At 48.5% G+C, this 12,079-nt stretch overlaps 1 protein-coding gene across 1 annotated transcript; it reads right to left on the bottom strand.

Annotated features, from left to right (window-relative positions):
- Positions 1 to 4,832: 4,832 nt before the first annotated feature.
- On the bottom strand, positions 4,833 to 10,626 carry P2RY1 (purinergic receptor P2Y1). The gene is made up of 2 exons (XM_055321738.1): positions 9,381 to 10,626; positions 4,833 to 7,138 (listed from the first exon to the last, which is right to left on the bottom strand). Exon 1 carries the CDS (start codon positions 10,525 to 10,527, stop codon positions 9,424 to 9,426), a length of 1,104 nt encoding a protein of 367 aa, XP_055177713.1. The 5' UTR covers positions 10,528 to 10,626; the 3' UTR covers positions 4,833 to 7,138; positions 9,381 to 9,423.
- Positions 10,627 to 12,079: the final 1,453 nt, after the last annotated feature.

Genomic DNA, 12,079 nt, shown 5'->3' with positions numbered 1-12,079 from the left:
AGAACCATAGATCATAGTTCTTAGAGAAAATGGCAAAGAGTTTGCAGCCATGTTTTGAAACACAAGCTCTCAATCACCATTTAAAGCTAATCCATTTCCTTTTCCCCAATTTCGTCTATGAAGAATCTGTTTAGAATGTAGGAAAACATTGCCAACCACTAATGAAATAGTGGTTATTCCCATTCTGGCATCTTTCTGCAACTTGCCTCAATTCTCCTCGTGATCTAGGATGACCTCCTTGGTACAAGTTTGTCATAAAAGTATTATCCTCCAGTTCATTCCCTTCTCTTCCCACTTCCACCCTCTGTTGGTGGTACATCTCACCCCTTTTTTTGCTATGTGTTCTGGAGACACAATTCCTCCTAAATCAGGCTCCTGTACACTCAATCTTCTCTTACTAAAAGCTGCTAACAACTGCCCAATAAAATATTTATCTCACTCTTTTTCCCATAGAGGCCACTTTTATATTACTGCCCTTACACATCAGGGAAGGGATAGGTAATCTCCTAGCTCCCCACTGCTGTTGACATTATCCCTCCACTGCCTTGTCAACTCTTTTTGAGAATAACAGTAACTCGTTATTGCTAGTTGCTCTCTTCTCTTTGCTCTCATCCACCAACCTTCATTTCCGTCCCTGTAATCCTTTTGTTCTATAATCTTCCTATCAGTGACCCATCCAGTGCTCTAGCCTCACAGTTAAGGCTCTTGTCTATTATCACGGCAACTTCAAAACCTATAGCCACTCCTTCCCTAGACCACCCCTTTCCCTTTATCCTTTTTTTTTTTAAGATTCTATTTATTCATGAGAGACAGAGAGGCAGAGGAAGAAACAGGCTCCCTGTGAGAAGCCCGATGCAGGACTTGATCCCAGGACCCTGGGATCACAACCTGAGTCAAACGCAGATGCTCAACTACTGAGCCACCCAGGTGCCCCTCCCTTTTTCCTTTTGATGTCATCCATCTACTCATTTCCCCATGGATTTTGGTTACCTTGGCATTATCAAGCAATCTCTTTATGCCTTTTTCTGTCTCTAACCGGTCTTGTTTTTTCAATCTCTTCACCAAAACACTTTAGTGATCAGGAGTAGTTACTATTTTTATGAATTTAAAGTTCTCTCAAATACTAATGATTTCTAAACATGGTTTTTAAAGATTTCATTCATTCTTGAGAGACACAGAGAGGCAGAGACACAGGCAGAGGGAGAAGCAGGCTCCCTGCGGGGAACCCAAAGCAGGACTCGATCCCAGGACCCCCAGGGTCACGACCTGAGCCAAAGGCACACTCAACCACTGAACCACCTGGGTGCCCCAAATGCCAATGACTCCTAATCTCTAAACCTAAGAGACTCTTGATGATAGTTTTTGTAACAAGTGACACAGACTAACTTCTTGATGGAAACTTTCTTCTGAGAATGATTTCCTCAGAAGGCTCTCCTGGATCTTCTATGACTCCTGCTCTGTATTCTCTATCCCAATGTCCGCATGTTCTATGGTTCACCCCTCCCCGCAGCCGTCATTTGTAAATGGACAATTCCGAAACTTCTCTCTCCTGCTACAACTTTGTTCCTAACTCTGGAATGGCATGTGTGATGACCTACTGTCATACCCAACTGGGTATCTTTTAAGTATCTCCACCTGAGCAAGCACTGCAGCCTTAAAACCACCACCACCACAGGGAGACATCACTGAAACACATCTTGCAAGAAAAGACGTAATAATGGCAGTGACTGATTTTAAAAGAAAATAAGCACATGTGAGGTTCTCCATCTAGGTGCTAAGCTATTTCAAGGAGGCAAAATTTTTCCACATGCAGGATGGTTGCTGGTTATTACAACCAGTATCTTGAGGGATGGGCAATTCTTTTAGCTCCTCTGTCTTACTGGAAATGCTGTCCAAGAATATTACCTCTCTGTGTTCTTATTTTAAGCTCTGTAGGCAACTTTCTGATCCATAATTAGATTGAACAAAAAGGCAGATGTCTGTTATTGTGACTGGGATATAGCTGTTGTATATTCATAAACTGGCATTCTAGTTGGTAAATGATTCTCTTGTCACAGTTTGCTTGGCGTGAGTCAGTGTCCCAGAGTTGGTGAACTCTAGGTGAACTGTCGAGATCAAGTTTCTGAATCTGCAAAACCGAAGAGCAGACTTTGGACTGTGGCAACTGAAAATAGACCGTGAACCCGAGTGGTGAGGCCCCAGCTAAGGAGGTCAGCAGTGTCTTCTTGTTGATATATTTTTAGCTGCGCCCGTCTTCATTTACATCTCTTTGTCCCGCACAGTACATATCACGGTGCAAAGCATCAAAAAGTTGAACACTTGCTTATTATCTGACCTCAGATATTCAATGGAGCTTCCAAAAGAAAATATTATATGCACTCAATTCCACAACAAGAATTTCGAGGAGAGCCACAAAGCCTCCAGGGCATGAAAAAAGACAAAAGAAATCCTAGAAACAGCAACGAAACAGCGCAAGGAGTGGCAAAGGCCTTAGCAGCCTCAAAGAGCCTGCCACTTATTGAGTGTCTATTATGTGGGAAGTGCTTTGCATTTTCTATTTCATGTAATTCCCCCAACATCTCTGAGCTGCAATTATGCTCAATTTATAGTTGAGGAACACACAGCCAACAGTGTGTAAGTAACTGCCCGGGGTACACAGCTAATAAGTGGTAGAAGGTGGTTCAAACCCTAAGGCATTTTGACTGCAAAGCCAATGCCCTTAAACATAGTGGACGTTTGCTGTTTTCCTGTTAACTATTCACAGCAGCAGGGATAACATGAAGAACAAACTTCAGAATTTATATAAATCTAAGTTTCAATTATAAGCTCTATAACTGCAAATAGCTGTCCTTAGATGGGAGCTAAACGCTGTTTCTTTGGGATTTGCAAATGTAAGCTTAAGAAACATTTTAAAAAAAAAAGGATGCCTAGGTGGCTCGGTGTCTGAGCATCTGCCTTTGGCTCAGGGCGTGATCCCGGGGTCCTGGGATCGAATCCTGCATCAGGATCAGGCTCCCTGCATGGAGCCTGCTTCTCCCTCTGCCTGCGTCTCTGCCTCTCTGTGTCTCTCATGAATAAGTAATTAAAATCTTTTTTTAAAAAAAGAAACATTAAAAGAGGATATATATAACAAAATTAATAACTGAGTACCTCTTTGTTTAAAAGTTGTTCTGAAAAACATTTCTCATCCCCTGTTCCTGTAACCCTACACCACCTTGTACTGAGTAGTGTTTATCTTTTTTGGCCAGGTCCTCAGAGAAATCAAATGATTCTTAAGAAATCAAATGTCTATTGTGACCCAGGACACAAGTACACGTAAATAAGTGTGTGTATGTGCCTGTGTTTCTGAAATGAAAATCCCAAAGCTTTACTGAGGTAAGAAGTCTGATCTATTTCGATAAAGAGTGCTCATCATGACCCACTATCGGGTCAAGATCGACAGTGTGAAGAGTCCTGCAATGTGGAAGGCATGCTTGAGTAGGAATGAGAACCCCGAGTTCTGTGCTAGCTCCATTTTTTAATGGAAAACTTTGCTCCCACCAGCAAAATGACGTGATAGGACCAAATCGAATCATCTCCAAGGCCTCTATTTCAATCTGTCATCAAGGATTTCCTACCCTGATACTGGTGATTTTTCCCCATCAGGAAAGGCCATGCATTTCTCCCCCATGTACAGGCCTGACTGCCCCTGCATGCCTCCCATCGCCCTACCTCCTTATCCAGGTCTATTTTTAAGGAGCTGCAGTACTGGCAGCTGCTCAGCCCAGGGGCTGGACTCCATCCACAGATGGGTCCCAGTAACTTTGCTTGCTGGTTGGAGAGGTCAGTGCCCAGGCTCCACCCCAAAGCAGCATAACCTTACAGGCTCAAACAAGTAAGCGCAGTATTAACATTAACACGGATTCCTAGTGACATCTGTTGTGTCTTTAATGCCCCATCCCATTAGACTTCTAAACCGTAACAGATCTACTTTGAATTAAGGGCAAGCATCTTACATTTGGAACTGGAAACCCTGACCGTATCTGGGGGCAAAATTCTAAACCTCTGAACAGCATATAAACTTTCCAGTTTATTAAAATAAGAGAATTTAAAAGCAGTGTATTTACTTACAGACAGAGAAGGTTCTCGGACTCCAATCCCAAAATGATTTTGAAAATCTAAACGTTATCATTTCTACGCATGCACTAAATAAAAGTACACCCATACACATCCACAAAACTCTACCAAGCTGATACTGGATAGAGGAAGATTCCTAACGAAGGAAGTTTGGATAGCATAGCTAATGAAGGAGATGAAACTGAGTGACCCGCATCTTAAGGGATGCAAGTGATTTTTGCTTTTCGACCCACAGGATTCTGTATGGGGCATCTGTCTCAGCAGACAACCAGAAAACCCAGCACAGGACCATTACGCACTTACCTTCTCCACTGACGGGGGTGGGGGGGGGAGGTAATGCTCTAAGTATGCATCCATTCCATTATATACTTTTTTACTACATGGGACGAGATACATACTTTTTAATAAACTTTAAAGAAGCAAGCAATGTTGGCTAATGGATACACAGAAACCACAAAGGATTATTATTAGGATAATTGCCACCCTGGATAAAAATTAGAGGAGAAAAGATTATAGCTCACATTTAAACTCCAGTATGAAAATACATATTGATTCTGTGTTTCTTCAAATAATGATAAGCTTATAAATTAACACTTCCCTTCTTACGGTCTAGGCCACACCTTAAGAAATACACACGATGCCAGCCACAATAGTAGGTGTCAAAATTTGGAGAAACTTAGGAGTATTAACACTATAATAACATAGAAACCATCAGATCACATGTTACAGTTTTATTGAGACTTTTTCAGTTTTAACTGTCTATAATAGGTACAATTTTGATGATCATGATCACACCAAAGCTCTCCTATTATAAATAGCAGATAGTAAGGTGGCCGCATGCCTTAGACACACACATACACAAACACACAATATTGTACACTGCCTGCATGCAAACTTAGAAAAAATATACATACATTCCTCTTATCAAAAACACGATTACGTACAGTAAGTCTGGAATTTGTTAAGCTACCGTTGATTTAGATAAACCTGAGAAGGCTCAAAATGTCAAGTAACACTGTTTCCATACTGCTCATTCAGTGAAACTGTTAATCACAAAGAAATCTAGTTCAACCATATTAAAATCACAGATAATATAAAAATAAACATTTTTGCAAAAACACTAGACAGACTAGAATTCAAAGTCACAAATTTTGATGCAGTAACATATATTCCCCTTCATGTTAATTTGTACTGTGTAGGATACGATGTACAACATAATAAAAAATTGCAAGACTGCAGCAGCCAAATCATACACAGTTGTCACTATAAAACTTGAGTTAAAGTTACCAACTGAACAACAAATACATTAAAAAGCAGTGTTCAACTTGCTGGTAGTGTGTTACTTAGAAACTATGTGAAAGAACTCAAGATTATACTCTTTCACCTTAAGAAGAAACAACAAAAAAGTAAGCAGAACTGAGGACAGTAAGGGATCGCAACAGCTGCCTGCCTCTTTCTCTCCCCCTCTCTCCCCAGTTTTTCCTTAAAGTCTAATCTATCTCTAACGCCCATTCCTCCGGGCTTCTAAAAATGTAAGAGATCTACTTGGAATTTAGGACAACTTTTTTGCACTAGAATTGGCAGCTTCAACCATATTTGGGGGTACGATTCTAAAGGTCTTGAAAAGACAATATAAACCTGTCTCTGTCATATAAAATATAGACAATACAGGCCTAGTCTGGCAGAGATATTTTGTATTTATTATTGAGCTTATACAAGTTGGACACCGGGGTGGGTCTGTATAGAGAATTCTAAGCAAAAAGGCAAACATGCACAAGCACTTCTAGGGAAAATTAACCTCTTGTATCACAAGATATCCATCCATTCATATTTTAGATCAAAAACATCTCACGACAAACATTTCAAGATACTGGTATTTGAAAAGCACAGTTTATAGTAACTCGTTTTCTCTATGCAGCACGTTACATAAAATACACTAGTGTGACTTATCGTACACTTTAATAAATATAATCGACATCCGCATAGTTGATCTTTCAAGAGAGCTTTTCAAGCTGTACAACTGAAGGATTGTGAGCTTCAACAATAAATACTATTACATTAGGTACAATTTGACCAGCTAAGTTAAAGCTTCAGTAGATCTGTGACTACTTACACATCTTGATTTTCCCTAGTCCAGTCCCAGCTGCTATAGGCACAGATATCTCTTGCATCCGAAGGCAGCTTACTGTCCTGTCCGAGTAGATTGATAAAACTCCTAGGTCACAGGTACACGTCATAATTGGTGAGCTCTGTGAGCATTTTTAGCCAAGGCCTGGAACTGGAGAGTCTTGGATTTCATGCACCTCTGGCTGCCTATAATTATAACGCTCTAGCACGTCCCCTGGGGTCCCAACAGATGGATGTCCTCTAAGTTTTCTAATCCACGGAGAAGTGGTATCGAAAGGGTGAAGAGTCCTACAGTTGGCCAAGTGGCAATGTCATGCTTTTAACACTGCATCCTACTCTCTGCTGTATCTCTTCTTGATTTGTGTTTTATCATTTAAATGCAAATGGAAAAGAGTCAGAGATGTCAATCGGTGAGCCAAAAATCCCTTGAACTTGGCATTAAAATCATTTTGTAGTGTAAAACTGAGTTAACTGGTAAGTTCTATAGTATCAGCAGTTCTTTCATCAAAATGCCAACAGATTTTGCCTTTACTATTAAAATACCCACTTACGTCATCAAATTCCCAGCCAACAGATCACTGCTTCGTCTTGACCCTCTGTATGTCTTTACCATTAGCACAGACTCTTCCCAGAGACCTCTCGGTGCTAGAAAGGGGTTGGGCAAGATCGTTCGTGTTACTGTTTGGCATGTATTCACGTGTTGTCATTGTCCACTAGAAGCCCTGGAAAAAAGCCAAAAAAACAAAACAAAACAAAACAAAACATGCCAAGAAGTAAAAGGGAATTTGTTGTAGGCATTGTCCACCTCACTGGATCCACAGTCCAAAAGAAAGTTCTCTGGGAGCTGAAACAATGGATGTAACGTGTATTGTAAACCAGGCTGGCATCCTGAGACCTAAAGGGAAGAAAACTAAAGTGAATGGTGAGGAAATATTTCAGAAATGTATACTGTTAGCTCATGAGTTCAAGGATGCTACAGGCTTTGAAATCTCCACCTTGGGTAATGCAGTGCTATTAATCTTGTGTCCCTGAGCGTGATGTTTGCCAGGGATCAGTCATGACAGGTTTTATACGTTCTCTTTTAGGATTTTACCCAGACAAGGAATGCTGGAGAGGACCCTACCCCAAATGAGAACCTTAACTAGTCTCTTTCCTCAAAACCAGGTGGTGTCGGTAAGACATCTAATTTCTTTTCTATGATTCTGTGCGTTAACCTCAACATATTTTTTAAAAATCACATTTTAGTAAGGCTCGACACTGCTTTTCTTCATTGACCTCCGTGAACAAAGCCTGGATGAATCTAGGAACTGAAGGTCTCACAGATCCACAGGCCATGCAGGTACCACAGGCACTGCCTTCCAGATCTGACCCTCCTGTCACCGTGTCCCACAGGTTCTTGCCTCAAGACGGCCCCCACCTCGCTTCACTTACAAAGCGCTTTCCAACAAGGGTTTCCACCATCGGTTGCGAACTCTCATGCCGGCTTTGTTGAGGTTAGTTTTGACAAAAACTCCTTTGATATTGGATATATTGGAGTTAAAAAATCACGTCACCTCACCTCATTAGCCTACACCGTACAGAGTTTGACCATTTCAATAGCTAGAAATGCAGTATTCAGTATTTAAGCATTGAAATTCAATATTCATTGAAAACTGTTATTAAAATTACTGAAGTGTTTTGCTGAGTTTTCATTACTGCCTGGCCGGGGCGGGGGTGGGGGTGGGGGTGGAGAACCACTGACCACCAGTCTTCTCTTAAACTACCAGCAGTTGGCTTTGTTGTCTCCACAACTTTTCAGTGCTGTGGCATCTTACATACCACATATGTTTAATTCTCTGTGTTTCTCTCTCCCATATATTCGTAGCTTTTTTCCTTTAATGGATCTTTTATCTTCACATTTAAAGGATTTTAGCTTTTCATTCTACCAAGATAATCTGTACAAAGACTGCTGCTGCCTTTTTTTTTTCCTTTTTACATATTGCACTTGACTTTTTCCAACATTCAGAAGAGGTACAAGAGAACCTTTACACCCTTTTGGTTTAAACTGAAGTCCTTATTCGAACATGGTCTCCTCTAAACAAACCAAACCAAACCCCTTCATCTCTTCCCCACTCCTATTTGCCTCATACACTTGAAAATATAGTTGCAGCCCACATGGTGAATGACTGTCATTCTCCCTCTGATGATAATATCTTCTTGTCCAACAGTCTTCAACCCTGGTCTGCAGCAGATCTGTGATTTTTTTTTTTTACATTGTTTTTACAGCTCTAAGCCTTCGTGCTGGCACACAAACTCCTCAGGCAGTGTAGGGCCACGGTGCAAGTAAACGGTCTTTATCACGGAAAGTCTAAGAGTTCACAGTGTTTACAAAGAAAGTACATGAACTTTGATTATTCCAAATGCAATTTGCCTGTATGATAAAACATGCAGACTTCCACCACCAAGCACCTGGCACCTGGCAGCACTTTTCTAGAAGTTACACTGAGAAACAATCAGGTTTCAGGTTTTTAAATTCCTTGACCTTTCTGTTGGATTCTCCAAAGGAACTCAGCCAGTCACCCCCTACGGCTCCAGGCCCAAAAGAGACACCCAGCTGAGGCCTCTTCAGCTGAGGTTGAGTGAATCGAGTTCCGCTGGAGAAATGATTAGCAGCACAGTTAATTAGAAACTAATATCAGGACAGCTCTAGGACTCAAGCGCACTTTCAATTCTAAAGGCAGATGAGAAAGCACACATTTAACTAAGTCGGCATAATTCGATTTACACACGTCTAGTTAGAAAGGGAGGCCTGAAAGGGGACCCAAAGACGCTAAGTGTGGGGACGGGTGTTTCCGCTTTCTTTTTTTTTTTAAAAAAAAAAAAAAAACTACTACTTCTACTTTGTTCTTCACTTCACTACTACTTTGACTTCACTACTTCTACTTTGACTTCACTACTTCTCTACTTCTCTACTTCTTCTATTTCTACTTCACTACTACTTTGTTCTTCACTACTTCTACTTCACTACTACTTCTCTACTTCACTAAATTCTTCTTCTACTTCTTCTACTTCACTACTTCTACTTTGTTCTAGGCTCACTAGAAACTTAGAGGGGGGGGGAGGGAAACGCTTGACTCTATTTTAACTAAGCATCCTACCGTGTCACAAGAGGGGGGGGGGTGCTCGGTGGTTCCCGCCTCTTCACAGGCTCGTGTCTCCATTCTGCTTGAACTCGGATAAAATGTTGAGGGTCATGTCCTCGCTCTTGGATTGCAGGTTTGCCTCACTCCTCCGGGAGGCCTTCCGGGTGGCTCTGGAGAGCCGCCTCCTGAAAGTGTCTCCCGCCAGGAAATAGAGGATGGGGTCCACGCAGCTGTTGAGACTCGCGAGCCCTCGGGTCACCTGGTAGGTGGCATAAACCCGGTCGTTGAAAGCGCACATGTCCGGGGTCTGGAAATCCAGCCGGGCCCTCAGGTTCATGGTCTTCATCACGTGGAAGGGGATGTAGGAGACGGCGAAGACCGTCAGGACGATGATCACCAGGTAGATGGACTTCCGCCGCAGCGGCGAGTCGTCCAGGTCCTTGTAGATCAGGGCCCTGACGATGAGGCCGTAGCAGCCCAGGATGAGCACGAGGGGCACGCAGAACATGGCCACGGTGGTGCACATGCTATAGACGAAGTAGCTGCGCAGGTACTCGTCCGAGGTGCTGTCGTAGCAGGTGACGGTCCCGTTCCTGCGGACCTGGGTGCCCGAGTAGAAGAGGATGGGCGAGATGGCCAGCGCCACGACGAGCCACACGAGCAGGCTCACGTGCACGGCGGTGCGCTTCTGCAGGCGGCCGAGCGAGCGCAGCGGGTACACCACGCCGCTGTAGCGGTGCGCGCTGATGCACGTCAGGAACAGGATGCTGCCGTACAGGTTGGCGTGGAAGATGAAGCGCTGCAGCTTGCACATGGCGTCGCCCAGCGTCCAGTCGGTCTTGTTGAAGTAGTAGAAGATGAGCGCGGGCAGGGTCAGCACGTACAGGAAGTCGGCCAGGGCCAGGTTGAACATGTACACGGAGATGCCGCTCCACGGCCTCATGTGGCGCGCGAACATCCAGATGGCCACGCTGTTGCCCAGGAAGCCGGTGACGAACACCAGGATGTACACGGCCGGCAGGTAGTAGAACTGGAAGCCCGTCTTGGTGAGCGAGCAGGTGAACGGGGCGGAGGCCGTGCTGTTGCCCCAGGGCCCGCCCTGGCCGCCCGGGAACGCGGCCGTCCCGTTGGGGAGCGGCGGCCACTGCGCCTCGGCGCTCATGCTCGCCGCCGGGACTCACGCGGCTGCTCCGGCCGGGGCCCGGGGGCGGGGGGCGGCGGCGGCGGCGGCGGCGGCGGGGGCCGCCCCGAGCATCGGGGACCAGGGAGCGCGGGGGGGCGCGAGGGGGCCGGCGCCTGGGTCCCCGCCGGAGGGGGCGCGGGAGGGGTCCCCGCGGGAAGGGGCGCGCTCCGGGGCGCGCCCGGGGTCCCCGCGGAAGGGGGCGCAGGACGGGTCCCGCTGGGGCTCCCCGCGGGAAGGGGCGCGCTCCGGGGCGCGCTCGGGGTCCGCGCGGGAGAGGGTGCGGGAGGGGGCGCGCTCGGGGGCGCACTCGGGGTCCCCACCGGAGGGGGCGCGCTCGGGGGAACGCTCAGGGTCCCCGGGGGAGGGCGCGCGTTCGGGGGCGCACTCGGGGTCCGCGCGGAAGAGGGTGCGGGAGGGGGCGCGCTCCGGAGCGCGCTCGGGGTCCCCGCGGAAGGGGGCGCAGGAGGGGTCCCGCTGGGGCTCCGCGCGGGAAGGGGCGCGCTCGGGGTCCTCGGGGGAGGGGCCGCGCTCCGGGGCGCGCTCGGGGTCCGCGCGGGAGAGGGTGCGGGAGAGGGTGCGGGAGGGGGCGCGCTCGGGGGCACGCTGGGGCTCACCCACGCCGGCTCCGGGCCCCTGTTCGCCGCGGGCCATGAAATCCGCCCGGGCCGCCGCGACCGAGCCGGGCCAGCAACTTCCCGGCGGGGCCGAGGCTGCAGAGCCGGGCGCGCGGGCACCTCCGCCGCCGCCGCCGCCGCCGCCGCCGCCGCCGCCGCCGCCGCCAACTTTGGGAGCGCGCCCTCCCCGGGGTCGGGTCCTCGGCCGAGAGCGGGGGCTGCGCGGGGGCTGCGCGGGGGCGGCGGGGCGGCGAGGAGGTCCGGCCGGGTCGGGGCGGGCGCCCCCGGCCGGCTCTCGCCGCCCCCGGATCAACTTGGCTCGGGCATGTCCCTGCTCCCGCCTCGCCCGCTAGCCGCCGCCTCCGCGGTCCCGGCGCTCAGCGCTGCTGGGTCGCGTCGGGCTCCCCGCGCCTGCGGGCCGCGCTCGGGGGAGTGCGGGGGGCGGCTCCCCGCGGGGGGCGGAGTCGGGGCCGCGGGGCGAGCGCCGGAGCCGGCCGGAGCGGAGCGGCCGCGCGGGGTGCCGAGCGCGCTCTGCCCGCCGCGCCCAGGGCGAGGGGGCGCGGGTCCCGCTGCCGGACGGCGATTGGCCCGCGAGCGCCCCTCCGCTCTTCCGCCGCTATCGGGCCAGGGAAGTTGCTGACACACAGGAAACCCCGCGCCTGCTCCCAGCCCTGCGCACAGCCCGGAGCCGGGGGCGCTGGGGGGGGGGGAGCCTGAGGTCTCTAGCGCCCGGGAAGGGGGGGGGACGCCGAGGTCTCTAGTGCCCCGGGGGGGGGGAGCTGCCCGAGGTGTCTAGCGCCCCCCGGGGGGAGTAGGGGGCACCGAGGTCTCTAGTGCCCCGGGGGGGGGGGAGCTGCCCGAGGTCTCTAGTGCCCCGGGGGGGGGGAGCTGCCCGAGGTCTCTAGTGCCCCGGGGGG

The sequence above is a fragment of the Nyctereutes procyonoides genome, unplaced genomic scaffold (genome assembly GCF_905146905.1).
Source record: "Nyctereutes procyonoides isolate TBG_1078 unplaced genomic scaffold, NYPRO_anot_genome, whole genome shotgun sequence".
NCBI classification, from domain to species: Eukaryota; Metazoa; Chordata; class Mammalia; order Carnivora; family Canidae; genus Nyctereutes; species Nyctereutes procyonoides.
The sequence above is the reverse complement of the archived record's forward strand: the minus strand, read 5'-3'. Positions and strand labels throughout refer to the sequence as shown.

Excerpts from the sequence above, each read along its gene's own strand:
- P2RY1 (XM_055321738.1), bottom strand. The coding sequence starts at position 10,527 with ATGAGCGCCGAGGCGCAGTGGCCGCCGCTCCCCAACGGGACGGCCGCG.